The sequence below is a fragment of the Protopterus annectens genome, chromosome 16.part0 (genome assembly GCF_019279795.1).
Source record: "Protopterus annectens isolate FY-2018-M chromosome 16.part0, PAN1.0, whole genome shotgun sequence".
Taxonomy (NCBI): Eukaryota; Metazoa; Chordata; order Ceratodontiformes; family Protopteridae; genus Protopterus; species Protopterus annectens.
Window position 1 is genome coordinate 782,050,310 of NC_056750.1, and position 18,682 is coordinate 782,068,991.

General features: G+C 35.9%; 1 protein-coding gene across 1 annotated transcript in view; it reads right to left on the reverse strand.

The window, feature by feature from the left end:
- Nucleotides 1–7,590, reverse strand: part of EDF1 (endothelial differentiation related factor 1) — a 763,231-nt gene extending 755,641 nt beyond the window's left edge. Inside the window, exon 1 of the mRNA XM_044058360.1 lies at nucleotides 7,354–7,590. Within this exon, the coding sequence (XP_043914295.1) occupies nucleotides 7,354–7,431 (78 nt within the window). The 5' untranslated portion in view covers nucleotides 7,432–7,590. The remainder of the gene's footprint in view (nucleotides 1–7,353) is intronic.
- Nucleotides 7,591–18,682: the final 11,092 nt, after the last annotated feature.

An 18,682-nucleotide genomic window follows, 5' to 3' on the forward strand; every position in this document is an offset into this window, starting at 1 on the left:
GGGTATTTATCACCGGATAATGAGTATTGAATGTGTTTATGTAATGTGAGCTACCTCGTGTGTCATTAAGTGTTATTTTCTTTCTTATGTTATTCTTTGATACCGCTGTATCTACGTTATTTGCACTGCATTTCTCTCGTGAGCTGACATTTGTAATTTTGTTTAGGCTGCACTTGTGTGGTCCTAAATAACAATAAAGTATCTCTGAATTTGCTTGGAGAGGACTGACTGAAGTCGATTACAATCACCTTGAAATATAACCAAGATTCAGGGGAAATTCAAAGAATTATTGGGAAATACTGGAGGATTTTTTTTCCAAAATGCCTAATACTTTTAGAAATTAATATCAAGCCACCTACGTTCTCATAGAAGCAGGAACCAAATGTTAAAAGATATCTTGGAAAAAGGGAGTACGCAAAAGACAGACTGGAAACAAGTCCAAAGCAGCATACAAAAGTGGGGTATGTGCACGTATTACAAATATGGATACATTAAAAGTTCATGCAATTGACAGGCATATAAAACCCACAAACATTTCAATTACCTTTCTAAAATTGTCTGCTTGGCCTATTGTAATGTTTATCATTTTATGTGGGGAAAACAAAAAACTTTGAAAGCTAGAATTTATGAACACAACAAAGATATAAAGAGGATGATGGAGACAAATGCACTAGATAAGACACTGCACAATGTAAGGAAAGTTTCCTTTTTTGGGTTGTTGAACAGTAGAATCAAATGGGGAAGGGGACAATGGGAGACATTGCTGGAATATTGTGAATTGCTATGGCAGTTGAGGATGAATGCCAATACTCCTCCCCATTTGAATGATCAACTCACTTTACTCCCTGTTCTTAAATTAAGAGAAGCCTAACTAATTCTGCTTACAAAAATATATATATATATATATATATATATATATATATATATATATATATATATATATATATATATATATATATACATACTTTGGAATTTCCAAAATCCTACCTTCCCTAAATTAAAGGGTTTCTATATTAATATTTACAACATTACAAGCAACTTTTACAAGTTCTTAAACATTCTGTTTCATTGGGTTTCTTTTTTTTTTTTTTTTAAATTAATGTTTTGTATTTATAAACTTGATAACAAAACTTCGTGTGTTTAATAAAGTTTACATGGAATTAATTTTGGTGGAAATGATTTAAACACTTAAAGAATGACGATATATAATATGTATTGAAAGGTAAAGCAGAGTAAATGTTTTGTAGTGTAACACAATTAATTCAGGGTATGAAAACCGTGATTAACAGTATTTTGGACCAATGAGGTATCAAGATGTTTAAAAGGATGCAAGTGATGGATTTTTCAGTTCTCGCGAAATCTCAGGTAAAAGTGCTTAACTTTTGTCAGATAAAGTAATTACTTTACTATTAACCCAGGGGTCTTTTCTTCAGATTTGGTTTCCAAGTTTGTGTGACCTCTGTTACATCAGCTTTGTGATTTTGGTTATCACTATACCTTAGTTATAGATCATGCCACAAAATTTCCAAAAACTGTAGTTATTACACAAGAAGACTATTGCTGTTTTTATTTTTTACTGAGAGTTATTCCTGAATATGCAATTACAAACCAAAGCACATCCTTTAAGCCACAAACTATGCACAAACCGTGCTACTGTTTAAAATAGTCAATGTACCATCCACTTACACATGGTTTGGTGGAGAAGTTCAACAAAGCAGTGAAAAGCATGTTAAGAAAAGTAACTTATGCAGATCTAAAAAAAATCAGGATCAACTGTTAACCCTGTTTGTTTGCATTTAAGAGACGACAAGCCTGAACAGGTTTTGCACTTTTTGAGCTCCTGTACTATGGGCAGTACAAGTGGGCAGCATTGACAACAAGTAATGTACAAGCTGAACAACAGCTATTTTTTGTGATTTGTGTCCAGTGATGTCACAGTACACAATTTACAACCTGGTGATCATATTAACGCAAGACTCAAGAAAAACCTTTACATTTTGTAAATGAGTAAAACTAATTAAACTGTAGGTGACCTAAGTGACTCTGGTGCCTGCAGCAGCTAGCAGGGGAGAATAGGTATGAGAGTCTGCTGCCTGTTTACTCACCTTGGAGAAAGGAGACTGCTCTGGCCTGTCACATCAGTGACACCAAGCACAGCACTGTGTCTCGACCCCATATAGCCCAGGTCTATTAAGCCTGGTCTGCCATGTGCAGCTATGTTGTGAGCAAAAATAAACACTCACAGAGCACCTACAATGTAGCTCATAACAGCCATTACAGGGAACGGGAGAAGATGGCAGGCTGGACAACTCCTTGCCACCAGACTCTTGCCATAGCTGGCTGAGCTAGTGGTGCATTCACATAACCAAATAACCTAAAGCAATAATCTACACTGTTGAGTGGCTAGCCCTGCCACAGCATGCAGTCTGTACACTGTTGAGTGGCTAGCCCTGCCACAGTATGCAGTCTGTGATCATGTTCCATCTTGATGATACTGCACACCACAGTAGATGCCCAAAGTGGCTGGTCTATACAACTCTTCCCCCTATAGGGCACCATGTAGAGTCTGTCCTGCCGCCCACAGCTTTATTCATTGGTGAGTACGAGGTGGAAACAATTAGCATGTTTTTCAGAGGTGGGAAGAACACCACAGAGACACGGAGAAAACATGCAAACTCCAAACAGGCACTGGCGTGAGGTCAGGATCATACATGGGAGGCAAAGATCTTAAAACATTATGCCAACCGATCTCCTCTACAGGCAGGAAGGAAAGGGTAATAGGGCTCTTGCATGTATGGGAACCCCCATCTCCCTAGACAATGGAATTAATAGGCCACTTAAGTGCAGGTAGAGGAACCCTAAAGTATTCCATGGGTAAATGAACAAACAAAACAACTCAGGCTAACATATATTTAGCTTCAAGTACAGCATCAAGTACAGCATCCATATGTAGAACAGTTACAGTCAAGCTTCAGTTTGTTTACTGGAGCAGTCCAACTGAGCCAAAACCCTTTTTCTGTGGAGTCTGGGGGGGGTCACTCCAATTTAAACTTGAGTTTTTAAATAATATACAGGGAGAGGAAAATCCTCTTCAAATCAAAGACAGAAAATATTTTAGTATTACTATATTCATGTAAACTTTAAAAGAGTTTAGACAAGGCTTACGCAATGCCAGTTTATACACAATGTAAATAGTTCAAATGATTATTTTTGTTGTAGAGACCAGGAAACTTCATCTTAACACAAGGAGATTATAAAAGAAGCCAAACAGCCACAGCAACTTCAAACATGTTTGGAGACAATGTTGCTGCTACCTAAAACATTTCTCCAGCACCACTCCCATTAAAAATACACTCCAAATAAAGGTATGTAACACTCCATTAAAAACATACACCCCAAGTAAAGCTATTCATAAACACAAAATTGAGGGCAGAAGTGACAGGCATACAGAGTCAGCAGAACATTAACTCGAATTATAGAAGAAGAAAAAAAAAAAAAAAGGTGGTGGCAATTTCATACTACACTGACCCACCTGAAACAAGTCAGCTTGAAGTTCATGTTACAGGTGTCTCAGAAAAGTCCACAGACTATACTTTCAATTAACTCTATTAACACTATTAGAGAAGCAAATAAGACAGGCACCGCCTCTCACAAATGAAACAGAAAATGTAGTTTGCAATGACTGCCCGGAATAAGTGCCCTAAAGTAGGAGCACTAAATCATGCAAAAGAAAATCTTATTATTTAACAATATGCAAGATCGAACAGGAATCATCTGCACCATCCACAGATGTTCTGCAACAAGCAGTTTCTAAAATGAAAATGTGCGTTTAGGGGGGCAATAGCCTCCATTACAGAGCAGGAATCTGTGGGGGGCAATAGCCTCCATTACAGAGCAGAAATCTGTGTTTACTGCTACACAGTTTTAGACCAGACCACCACTTTTCATTAGTGCTCACTATCAACACAATAATGCACATGCTCTTTATCGCACCTAACTTCATATAACAAATAAATGTTGCTCTGTATACAATGGCAAAGGACACTTTGCATTCTACAATCTGCAATTTTGCTAGCACTGTTTGGTGGGGTGCACTGGTGCTCCATTTCAAGCCCCACCTTACAGAAATATACCAAGAATATAGCTAGGTTTGGGGAGAGCACAACCCACCAAGGAGTACTATGAAAAAAACAAAGTGACAGCAAGAAACTGATGACCGGTTACAGAGAATCAAGGAGGAGTACAAAGCAGACTCCGTTCAAAGACCACTTATCTTTAACCAGCTCCTCTATACTCATGGTATCTAGAGGTGGGCAAAATGGACATCTGTCCAGCTGTCAATATTCCCAATACATGTAGGCAATTTACTCCAGAACAGCAGGTACTAGATTTTTTTTAATGGACATCCTTTGTGCTGTGTAGGTGGAGGTGTAGGACATGGAGAAGGGTAGGAGCCTTCATTGCAGAACAGACTGACATGGGTCACTACACAGGAATCTATATGAAACACAGCACACAAGCAGTGTTGAGCCAGTCTTGCTAATTTAGTGTTTCACTGCAAATGTGTATCATTTTTACCTGTTCTGTACTGAAACGAGGCTAGACAAAGGAAACTAGACAATTAAAAAATCATAAACAGCCTAATTTATTAAAAAGTAAAGCACCATAAATAAAAACACATACTCTAGAACCTTTGACGCAAAATTACACATTTCTCAGTATACATCTCATAAGCCACACCAGCTCAGTAAGTTTTAGTACAATTCCACAGTAGCATTTCTAAAAACTAACACAGCTCTTCAATACATTATCTCCAGAGCAATAACAACCAATACACACAACTACCATAAAATGTCACTTAAAAAGATAAAGAAACATTTCTCTACATCTTCAAGTCTATCATAGGAAACATGATTCCAAATTTCTTACTCCATTATACTTGGAAAACAACTTGTCTGCGTACTCTAAAATTCTTAATCACAGTATGTTCTGGCACATTAAGTGTACAAAATTACTATTGCACAGACATTCCTTTCCCTTTAAAACAACCACTTTCCTTTATTTAATTCTGGGTGGTAGTGTTTGAAATCAGTAGAGCACACTTAATCCTACCAGGGCTTTATAAAGTGGAAGTTACTGAGGTACAAACCCTCCCACACATAGTAGTAAGTCCTGCCTGTGAACTCGGCCAAGCCAATTACAACTGTGTATGGTTCACAGCAATTCCTTATTCACTCCACGGACACAAAAAAATCAAATCTTCAGAATTGTGCCCTAACTTGTATTAAAATTCCCCACTGTGACCAATATGGACCATCACTAGCACAAACTACCTTACAAGCAGGGTTACTGAACAGTGGAACTTGCCAAACAAATCTGACACTATCAAAGTGGCCGACTCCACATCAACCAGTAGACTTGTTACCAGCGGGGCGCCACAGGGGTCAGTGCTTGGCCCCCTACTCTGACATATACTTCTCAGACGTTCAGGTCAAAACTAAAGTGTTGTGGTGGACCAAAATAACAATACCCCAAGTACCCATGAAATGAAAAAGGACCTGGGATCGCAGGTAGACCGTGACTTCAACTTCGACCACCACGTAGCTTTCCACATAGCTCACTTGATTAGTACAGGCATGGCCTCTAAAGCAAAACTCGGCACGTATCCAGACCATAATTGGAGTATAACATTCCATAAGCACCTCCAGCAATTAGCCCTCCGAGGTTTCTAACAAAGAAGATAAAGGCTCTCCAGCACAGGCCTTACACAGACCAACTAAAGTCTCTGTCACTACACTCTGCATCATATAGACTTCTTAGGGGAGACCTGGCCTACATAGCAATCCAACACCCAAACTTCATGAACTTACTGCATATCTGTAAATCAAAATGTGTCTAGGGTTACCCATTCCATAGACTTAAATATGGTTTGCTACTTAAACAGGACATGCTGGAGAGGGCAAATTTACCTCCCAGCGGCTGCCACTTCTTTGGAACAGACAACCAATTCATGTGAAACAGAACACCTCTATGACACTATTCAAGACGAACCTGGACGAGTGGATGGGGCACCATAAACTCGTACTAGGATAGTGCCCACAATTCACCTGGACATGGGCTAACGCTAAATGCAATCTCGGGTACTGACTGGTACTTCTACGGTATTACATTGGCTTGAAACGGCTAGGCTTAAAATGACACCCGGGTCGACAGCCTAGTAATATCCTATGATCCTAATCTGTTATCAGGACCCCCCCCCCCCCAAAAGCAGTATTACCAGAATGAATATTCACATTTAGAAAGAAAGTTTTTATTAAAACGAACAAAATAATGAAATATAATGACGTAAAACACGCAAAAATTTCAAGTGAAGTAGTAGTTGAACAAAAATGATGCCATTAGCATGGATATATACTCCTATTAACAGCAAGACCCCCCACATTTTCAAAGTTGGAAAATGTGTAAGGAGATAGAAAACGCAGTAATAACACAACTTAATGACAACTAGGACTGTCAGATTTTTTTCTAACAACTCCACGCCCACGGGCGTGTCACAAAAAAAACACTGGCAATTTAAATCTGACATGACAAAAAGGAAAATGCCTTACATGCTGGCTGGGCAACAGCATACAGCATAGTGGAAAAGAAAAATGGCTAAAAAGTATGTCAACAAAAACGATTACTCGGATTTGGAAACACAAACTTCCTTTGACAAAAGTGAAACTACCACAAAACAGCAACACTGTTACGAGTAGCCACTCCCCCACCTCAAACAGACATTCACCACAACACTGACTAGGAAACTTTATAAACAAACTTGAATTGTGAAGTACAGCTGTTTTTATATCACGGCTAGTTGGTTGTTGCTGCGTTTACAACAGGACTTAAAAAAAGAACACTTCCTAAACAGAAACACTTTAAACACACAGGTTAGCCACGTGAGCCTGATGAAGTGGGATGCATCGTTTACCTCGAGATTTCAAGGAATGGGTCATTTTACTCAAAATTGAAAAATACGTCTTCCATGCACGAACTGAAAAATAAACAGAGCTGTGGACACACGCACTAAGCTCTTAAGGCCTGGTGATCTTCGGCCTCAGACACCTTTCCCTACTAAAAGAAAACAAACTCCCCAAATCCCAGCTCCTATGACGCCCACAGCTGTAGAGCATCTTGTCCAGTTTCAAGATCCAGAGGCGCGCGTTAAAACCCGTCAACCATTAATACTTTACAGGTATCGTACTCTTATTTACATTTCTGTCCACCTTACATAGCTCTCAAACTTTCTTCTTAGTTACTTCTAGTCCCTTCGCAAGCATGCGGAAAACGAAAGTCTCCTCGTCCCAACCTTACCTGTTTGGACTTAGCCTGTGCAGCTGTTGGGCCTTTCTTTCTAAGTACAGTGACAGTATCCCAGTCACTCTCTGCCATGTCTGTTCAAGTGTTTTCTATAACCAATAACACACTACCCGGATACTGAAAATACACCTAATCGTGTTTACGAACTAGTGAACTGTAATGGCCTCCCTAGATGTTATTCCGTCCTGCTACAATCTTATTTGGCTCCTCCTTTCTCAAGTAGCCTAACAACCGTTTCTTCAACACTGGTTGGTGAAGTTTAGGGCAGGAGAATAATATTGCAAGCTAATTGGCTAATGGAACTAGACCTAAGCAGCGCTCGGAAAATGATGAAACCGATTGGACTTGAAAACTACGGGTAGAAATTGGCTACATACCTGAAAAGAAACTTCTAGGCTGTGTGTGGTGTTGATATTATTTTTTATTGTTATGTATTTCATTCTGTAAAAATAAACAGGACACTTCCGCTTTATTGTCCGAGATATGGGTGTATAAAATAATTTCTATGTATAACTGCTTTCTTGATTCTATGGAGTCAAAACTGTGTTGAATTCCAAAAGTCTGAGTGACTTATGAATCTATGCTTGACATATACGAATTATTTTATAACTTAGGCTTTTTTAATATTGTTTTAAAAATGGTTACAAAATGTATACAGCGTACTGTTTGGCTGATTTTTAACGTTAAACTAAGCTATACCGTTTATTAAAAGGTGATCCTAAAATGTATGCAAAGCGTGTCCATTGTGTGTACTAGACAAACTGGGTACAATTTTTTTCTAAGCATCTCTCAAAAACGCCATGATTCAAAGAGAGCTCGAACTCATACCATGTTTAGAATTGATAACTTAGCGTCTACGTTTTAGATCTTTACAAAACATGCGTGCCTGAAAGAGAGTGTACAAGTAAGAGCAATTTTTTTATGATTATAAGGGGCAAGGGTTGTAAATAGGTCATCTTCTGAAGTGGGTAGGGGCTGCATGCATAGGGTTAAGTGTATTTATAAATGAAAGGTAAGTGTCTGGATAAGAGGGTTTGGATACAACAAAATAAAAAAATTAAATTCTGCTTCCAATTAGCTCTAAGCTCTAACCCACATCTTCAACAAATTATTCCATCAGATTTTTTTTTAATTATCTTTCAGGCAAAGGTGTGTCCATGCATACATTCTCCAAAATTGAGCTAATTTAATCTTTCCATCAGATTTTAAAGTTAAAATGTTTTCATATATATATGATATTAATGAAAATCATTTATAGACCGTCAGAAACATATTCTATTAACTGTAGATTTTTTTCATTATCTTGTGATGTATACAATTTATCCTTGGCATGTGATCTGATTCCATGATTAAAGGTCCATTTACATGTATCTAAACTAAATTAAAAACTAAGAACGTAAGTTGATCTAATTTCTGTTCCTTGAAAACAATTTATGCCACCCAAGAACATTTGCCTCTGCATTGACTCATGTTTGAAACATTAGGACCTTCTGTTAAACTCTTTGATAGTCAAAATGAAATTAATAAATTAGACCAGTATTTTGTTTCTATGTCTCACGTGACTATATTCTTAAAATGGTTTAGTATATTGTTAAGATGTGTAGAAACTGCTGGAGATAGAATTGTTAAAATTAACTTAATTGCTAACTATTAACCACATATTGTGAATAATTGTTCACATTTTATGATATTTTTTAATACTGAATAAAGTCTCCAATTTGCTTTGTATTTTTGGCACTACTGTACAACTACTTTAATAACAGATGCTTTTACATAGGTTCTGTATCTGTAAGTTTAATACCACCACCACCCCATGTTCTATTTGTTTATATCTCACTCTCATTTTTATTGGACACCATGCAAATTTCAAAAAGATCTGCTTAATTTTTTGAAATTGTTTTATTTAGAGAAAGGGCTGTAGTCTGAATTCTATTAGATTTTTCTGGTAGCATAATCATCATTGAAGTCTAGCTTCAAGTATATGTATCTGTTTATTCCATCCTTCTAACAACCCAAGTATTTCAGTTTGAATTTTATAAAAAAATCTATTTGTTTCTTCCCAATATTTTGTTAAATATTTTAATTAATTTTTCTCCTAAATTAATTCTCATAATGTATTAACATATTGATCATCTAGAATTAATTAATACCATGTATTCCTGGTGATTTAATATTGTTTTTTTTTTATTTATAGAACTTCACAAGTATTTACGTTTATAGTGAGATTATATTTTGCTATAAATCTAAATTCCCCAAAAGTTATTTATGTAGAAATCATCAGAATCACATACCTTTGTGTTTTTGTTCTGGTTTTTATAGTAATTTCTAAATTCTGCTAATATCTCCTAAATTTCTGTTTTTGCATTTTTATGTTATGTATTTTAGTTATTTAATATGATTATTTCTTGCTAATACTGTAATGGTTTTGGTAGATTATGCATCCCTTAGGCACTGTTGCACAAGAGGAACTTTTAAGTTTTTCTAGTGCTGATTCAATTGTGTGAGTTAATACGTTCTGATATTTCTTATTTAAAATATTTATTTGTTCCAATAATGTTTTAATACCTTTTTGAAACATTTTAATCTTTTAGGAATTATTTTGCATATCCCATATTTTGTTTTGCCATTAATTTTCGTCCTATGCCAGTAAGTCTCTCTATGAAATTTACAACCTTTTAATGGATCCCATGTCGTTATTTTGATTCTTTTTTATTACTGTATTCCATAAAAGTTCTATTTCTTTTGTGAGCCAGTTTTGAAATGTTCTAATTTTAAGTAAATATGTTGGAATGCCATACATAAAGGCTGGTATTGCAAAAGACTGGCTGGTTTGACGATTAAAACACTGTGGTCTGAAAGAAGGCATGGAATTATTTTACAATTATTTACACTGGAAACAAGCTCCTGAGATATGAGCACTTTGTTTATTCTCAGTTGTGCGCTGAAAGCATATGGGTAATGAGATTAATGAAGAGAGACTGCTTGTTAGTGTGGGGGTATCTTGTAATTGTATTAACTCTGTCCACTTTTAATAACTTTTCATGAAGCTGATGTCCTGGGTATCCTAGTTGCATTTGGTTGTGATATATTAATACAATTAAATTCACTTCAAAGAATGAAATTGCCTTTTTTCCTTTTTATTTTTTTCCCCTTTTGATCGAGATAGATTACATAAAGTTGCTAAATTTGATAGAAGCAGTATAATTTACACTTTCCACCACCCTCTCTCAACAAAAAGTATTGTTTTTATTACTGTATAGTAAAATATAATTGTGTGTGTTGTGTGACATTAATAGTGTCAAATGGAGGAGGTCTGGTACAAAAAAATATATTGTTTCATGATTATTCTTCATGAAATGCATATTAACTTCATCACAAATGAGTCAAATAAAATGTTTATGTTGAAAACAAAATGTAATGTAGATGCATGATTATACAAAATACAGTTTCACATAAGTTGTAGCGTTATATTTCAAATGCCTTATAACTGCAGTCTCTTCACTATCAAATTATAGAATACTGAGAGATAACTGAAGGCAAAGTAAATGCTAAAGAAGTTAAGGGATTGTACTATGTTTAAAATATACTGGTTTCAGAATGTTTTTCTTTCTTTTCTCCATTAACAATGTGTCAGGAATCTTTTGTAAGCTATGGCCTTCTCAGGCTAGGGGATGAGTCATTGCAAGGATGTCTGTAAAGATAGTGCATACTGGTACTGACTGTTACAAGGTCAAAGGTTAAGATTCTTAGACCATATGGTCTGTGTTTTAAAAAGGCATATAGTCAAGTGTTCACATGAAACTCTAACCGAGGCTCACAAGAGCATATAATATTTTAATATACATTGGTTGTTAAAAAGTATGTAACATCAGAGTTCTGTGTGCATGAAATTGATAAGAAGAGGTACAAAATAATGCAGTTTTCTTTGTTCTGAAAGACTGATCTGAAATTTTGAATAGGCAGTCACCCAGTGCTGTTTATGGAATAAACCAGTTCTTTGCACATCCTGAAGCATTATTCTTGACTTGAGACTAAAAAAGTACAACTCTATATTTGTGTACCTTATCACCATCATGTGGTTATCCCACAACCACCTCAGGCCCAAATCATTACCATACCTTTCACACTTAAGTTTTTTCCTACCTCTACTATCCAAAATCTCCTAGCCAAACGCAAACCAACCACCCTTGCAGCCGATAACCATCCTGCCAAATACCTCCAAATTGCATCCACAGCTATAGCCTGTCCCATTTCACTTCTAATAAATAGATCCATCACCGAATATACCGTTCCATCCCTGTGAAAAAAAACATATATCATACCGCCCCACAAAGGTGGCCACTCCCTAGACCCCTCCAACTATCTACCAGTTGCACTTCTGTCACCCCTCTCTAAGATCCTAGAAAGATGTATTGGTCACCAGTTCCTCTTCTGTCTCCTCACCAACAACCTTCTCTCCTCAACCCAACACGGATTTCGCCCATTCCACAGCACCAGCACTGCCCTACTCAAATTTGCCAGTACTATAAACTCTCTCAGGAATCTAGGTAAATTTAGTCTCAGCTACCTTCCTAGATTTATCCAAGGCATTCAACACAGTCTTACATAATAAACTATTGTCTTGTCTCTCTGACTTCAACCTTAACAATCCCACCCTACTCTGGTTTAAAAGCTATTTAGATAACCGCCAACAATCCATAAAATGGCATAACTTTCTACCCCCCCACTCCCGACCTCCTTAGGTGTGCTGCAAGGATCAATCTTAGGACCCCTTCTTTTTAATATCTTTACAAACCAACTCCACTCAGCTACCTCTAAAGCTGACATAGTACAATACGCTGACAAAACAACTCTCATGCTCTGCCCCCAACATCTAACTTGTCCAATAAAAAGCCTTCTTTGAAATAGAGAACTGGCTTAACAACTCATTCTAAATCCCAACAAAACACAACAAATGCTATTCCAGTCTACTAAAACAAGCAACCTTACCTTCTGTATACTCTCCGCCAATAAAACCCAAATCAGCCTTGTCATTGAAGCTAAACTCCTAGGAGTTACCATTGACCAGCAACTCAAATTCACAAAGCACATATCAACAACCATCAATAAAGTCCACAAAAAGCCAGGTTCCCTCTATTGCTGTAAAAGTTATCTAACCACTGAATCTTGAATTGCAATAACCAGGACCCACCTCCTATCTACTCTACTTTATGTATCCCCAATTCTCACTACTCTTTACAAAACTGACCTTAATAAACTTTCCATCTGTTACAACAAAATTGCTAGATTCACTACCAATGCCAAATCATGATCCCACCCCTGCCTTTCCCTACAAGCCTTGCACTGCCTTGAATTTCCGAACCTATTAAAGTACCATGAGCTCAGCCTAGCTCATCTAATTTTGTACTATCCGGAGATAACCCCTGACCTGACTGGCATGCTGAACTTCTACAGTTCAAATAGACAACTTCAGTCCTCCAACAAAGTCTTAATCGAATCCATCACATGCAAAAACAACTCTGGGGAATCACTATTGGCCCATTAAATAGCAAAAATATGGAACAACCTTCCCCCTGACCTCAGACTACAAAACCACACACCCTCCCTTCAAAACCTAATTAAAATATACCTCATCACCAACCATCTTTGCAACTGTAATTGACCCCCTGAAGCCTCATCCACTCACTGTTTCTACACCCCATCTGTCCTGGACAACACAAACAACACACTCTAACTATTCCTATCATGTGTGAGCAATAACTTATGTATGTGTGTGTGACTGTGTGTGTATATGTGTATGTATGTGTGTGTATATATATATATATATATATATATATATATATATATATATATATATATATATATACTGTTACATTTATATTTTCTTGAATGTATATATGGAAACTTAAACATTTATGTACTCTTATTCAGTTGTGAAATATTATGCAATGGTCTATCAGGTTCTTCTCTGCTCTAATTGTATATTTTGTACACTTGTATTTTCAACTAAAAGGGGTAATATCCTCTTATTGTATACTAACTGCTGTAAAGTCTACAATCTGTATGCAACTACTCTGTAATGTCTCTTTTGTAAATTTTTCTTCTCTCTGTAAACTTACGGAGTTTTTCTCCCCAGGACTCCATTGGAAACGGACACTTGTTGTCCAGCTGAACTATCCTGGCAAACAAATGTTAAATAAATTATTATCAACCATTTTAATTTGCATAAAGAAAGACGACCATTCAAAGGAAAACCCAAAATTTCAGGGGAGTTCCATACAGACGAAATGTTTTGTTATAATACTTTTGTTCATTTTCCAAAAGAAAATCATTTAAACACAGGATCCAAAGGGCCTGAAAAGACTTGGCCTCAGTGTAAGTGGCCACTTATACTGAAAGTGAGTGTGTTGAAATCTGGCCCCCAGTGTAAGCCTGTTTATAGATAGGCCCTACACTGAAGTAAGTCAATTAACAGTGAGAGCAAATCTTTTGGAATCAGAACAGTCTTACGAGAGCAACTCTTGGAATTTGGGCCAAAGAGTAAGTATGTTTAATACAATGAATGGTTAATTGTATGAATAATAAATGCATTTTTTCCCATTGCTTTTGAATTTTGGGACAAGCCTACCACATGTGCTACGTGCCTTTTTGACCACAATAATGCCAGCATTATTTGAGACTGCTTGCCCAGACCAGCCTTTCTGGAGTATGATAAGATTGCAGTAATTGTTTTTGCAGAATGTTTTTATTTCTAAATGATATCTGTTATATTTTATTTGTGACCAGAATTTTTTAAAGGTTTTATGTGATAAAGTTCTAAAAATTTCAGACTTTAAAGAATGGAATCACAGTTTCGGGTAGTGATTAGAGAAGTCAGAATTTTTTAAAGTATTGGAAACAATTACTAACTGTATATCAATAAATAAATTTGATTTACAAAAACAATTTCAAATAACAGATAAAAACAATTTGCTATGGCACATATTATGTATTAGTATACAATATAACATAACTAAGCCCACTAAAACTTGTATGATTAATTATTATATTGACTCATTTAGGAAAATGATTAATGCAAATATAGATTTAAAAATCTGGTTCGATCTTTTAACACCATTTATAGTCACAGAGAATTTTCCACATAAAATATATAGAGAAATTATTAATTCCTGGGAACAGAAAGGATTTTTTGTTGGTTCCAATGTATCAAAGAACTAAAAGTTTTAGATATGCAAGTAATAAAAACAGCATACAAAATTCCACAACAGGACTGACTAACTTTACATAGTATTCTGCATATTCGCAAGATTTAAGTAGAATAATTAACAATTCTTCATTTAAAGAAATTCCTACATTTACAAACTACATGCATGAAATCATATGTAATGACTTTGACATGGGAAACAGTATTTCAAAATTTTACAAAATATTGTTAAACTATAAAACACCACCCAAAACCTCATATTAGAAATATATAACAGAAGGACACTCAATACAGTTAACTGAAGATATTAAAACAAATATTTTATTATCGATAAAACATACATCCTTTACACAATGCTGGAAAGTTTTTAATTGGGTGGCCTAATGGTTAAGGTGTTTGCCTTGCAAGCACAAGGTGCAGGGTTTGAGTCTCACAAGGGATAATTGGCTAGGCTTAAAATGGCTCGCAAGGGCAGTTAGCTTAATACTAATCTATGAACCTATGAAATGCTTGCACAGAGCATTCTTAACCCCAGACAGAATCAGTAAAATTAGTTCTTCCATAAAAGGAATATGTTGGAGATGTGAGCAAGTACACAATGCAGATTGGAACCACATTTCCTTTGATTGTGTTAAAATTAAGCCATTTTGGAATGGTAGTAATAACTTTCTATAAGCTTTATTTAATGAATCATTTTATTTAACTAAAGCTCTTGTATTATTAAATGTGATGAAGGTCCTCATTTGAATAGGTCAAACGTATCTAGTATGGACTATACTTGCAATTTCAAGAAAGTATATAACAAGAAGATGGAATACAAACACAATACCAACTTTGGAAGACTTCTACAGACAACTGAAGTCCACAGCATTATTGAAAATTAAAATTAAACAACTAAGAATTTGTCCAAAGCCATTTATCAACAACCCTTTGGGAAAGGTCTTATTGTTGATTGACACTATACAATAATTGATCAAACACTCTGATAATGGATTGGATATACTTATAAATTAACTGTATACAATAAGATCTGTTATAGTGTCAGGCTAATGTAAATAGTGTACATAGTTATTTAAGATGCTATGTATAAATTCTATGGAATTCATTCAAATGTATTTGGAAAATAAAACAATTTGAGAAAAAATCATTTTTAAAGTATTATTTGCTCATACCAAAAGAGTTGCTGTCAGTGTACAACTGCTCATAAATATGCAGCTCATAATTTCAAACTATGGAAGCCAATCATGTTCTTCAACACAATCATACCCCATACACAAACATTTCAAAATCATTAGTAGATTCTTTATTAGTATTTAATATTTTCTTCTAAGAAATTCACTTTAATCTCCCTTCACATCTCCCCATAACTGTAAAACAATTTCAGGATGAGCAAAGAGTATAACTGACTGTTTTAGTAAATTAGATTTGTTACTTTTAAAGACATAGATAAGTAACATAAAATGTTTTCCTACCCTTTAGTTTCCTGTGTTATATCAGGACATATCTGTCTCTCTCTTAACAGAGAATGTATAAAATGCTTCTTTTAACTTATGAGGCTAATTCTTTTGATATTTTAACATTCATTTTTTTTACCCAAATATACATAAAGAAGCCAGAAGCTGAAAGGAAAAAGGCTTCAGTGTTTGTGGTGATCTGTACATGAACACATCAATCAGTTACATTTAGTTTAATAGAATTTGTAATTGAACTTAACTGTGATTTAGAAAAAAAGATTGATAATACTACCACTGCATTAATATTGCTAAATAAATTTAAATTACAAGTATGTACCAAATCAAACTTAACCAATTGTATTAAAGTACATTTGTAACACTAGTCTAAAAGACTGAGTACAATCTAGATCGTATAACAAATAAAAATGCTATTTATTTCTGACATATTAATCTATGATTAAACAGATTTATTTAGATTTTAAATTGCTTAATTGTGAAGTGTTTGCTAGTTCATTTCTCCTCACTAAATCTAACATTTAAAAGTTGTTGTACTGACATAAAGAGATCCAAACTGCACATCTCACACAGAAAATGTTCCCACTATACTGAACTGTATAGACAGATGCTTACTTAAACATGTACGAGACAAGTGACTTCACCTTTAATTAGATGAGAATTAAAAAAATAAAATGATGAAAAATGTCTTCTTTTTTTCCTTTTTGAAGATACTGATGAGATGATAAGTGTTACTTGTTTCTTAGTGGTTTCCTCAGACAACTACTTTTTTCCAGAAAATCTCTTCATGGTTACAGGTAATCCCATATTGTCTAGTAAATGGAATAGATTATTGTTTTTGACTATATTTTTTGCTTTGTCCAAAGAACAACATTTTTTTCTCCTAATGCATGAAATATTTTTATTTTTGGTGGGGAGAGTAAATGGGCTTTAATGTTTTTTTTTTTTGTTTGTTTTACTGCTTTAATTATTGGCCAGAATTCCTTCCTCTTCTCCAAAGTCTTAGATTCATAGCCACTATCAAATTGTATACATACCAATTTTTAAAGGAGATTTGGCCCATGTTTTTTTAATTAATTCTTTATCTCCCCTTCTCGTGTTTTCCCATCAGTTTCATTTAGAGCAGATTCTACTTCTTTGATTTGAAAGTTATTCAATTATTTCAGTTTGCTTAACATTATTTCCTTGTACTTTAAAAAGTTTTAGCTAGTAGTTGTCAATTTTTAGATATAATTCCTGAAGAGAGGATAAAACTTGTTGAAAGACCTTTGTTAAAGACATTTCTCCATAAAGAAATTTAAAGAACTCAGTTCTACTGTTAACCAAGAGACAAACTCGAGAAAGTAATTTGATCAGAATTTCTCAGATCAATTCAGCTTTTTGTCTTCCTCAAAAGTATGATCATAGGTTCAAAGGTAGGTACTAGGCTGTCAGCCCAAGGGCCTAAATAAGCCTAGCCAACAAGGTTCCCTGGCTTATGCCACCAAAGAAAGTTAATTTCCTGTGCCCCTGTCGAGCAGAGCCACATAAGTGATCCCCGGAGTGTATTTCCTATTTCCCATCCACTCATCAAGATTTTTCTTGAAGAATGCTAATGAGGAACTTTGCTTGACATAGATGGGTAGCTTGTTCCAGAATATTGGAAGTCTCTGGGACAGGAATCTATCCCTCCAGCATGTCCTGTTTATTGTGGTGACATGGTTTAGGTTCCTAGAGCATGTTGCTCGGAGGGAGTGGAATTTCTTTAGGTGTAGCATGTCCAACAGCTGTGGGTTTAACATAGCTTTATATGTTAGGCAGAGATCTCCTCAGAGTAGGCAATATGCTAGAGTAAAGCTGGAGTATTTTGAGATGGTCAGTGTAGGGCATCTGTTTGAGGCCAGTAATCCTCTTTGTGAGGTACTTCTGTGGCCTTTCCAGCTGCTGCAGATGTCTTGTGAGGTACATTCCAAAAGGGGTGTTGTACTCTATAATGGGTCTAATGAGTGCTGAGTAGAGGGGAACAATGACCTCTTTTTTCCTGGATGAGAACCCTTTTGTGATGAGGTGTGCTACATACAAGAATTTCCTGACTACTGTGGCAATGTGATTATCAAAGGAAAGACTACTGTTCATCTGGGTCCTAAGGCCTCTTATCACACATTCAGCCTTAAGTAGACTGCCGTTTATGTGGTAGTTCATGGGTACAGAGTTTTTTCCAAAGGGGATGACAATGCACTTTTTGGCATTGAGCTTGAGGCCATGCCCCCGACACCAGGCATCTATCTCAGTGAGGCCCTTCTGTAGGATGTCCACATCATTTGGGGACTCGACTATGGCACCTAGTTTGCAGTCATCTGCAAACTTCATTAGCCAGAGGCCTTCTGTGTTAGCCTGTACTTCAAAGAAGATGATACCAAACAGGAGAGATCTCAGGACTGAACCCTGTGGTACTCCACTTGTCACTGGTTTGGAGTCTGTAACTTTTACAGTGTGGGTTCTGTCAGTGAGCCAGTTGGCAACCCATCTTGTGACGTAGGGATTTATACCTTGTTTAGTGAGTTTAGCTATAATTCCAGAATGGGGGTGGGTGTCAAAAGCCTTGGTGAGGTCAAGATAGGCTGTGTGAACCATCTTACCTTCATCTATGGCTTTGGTGACTGCCTCAAAG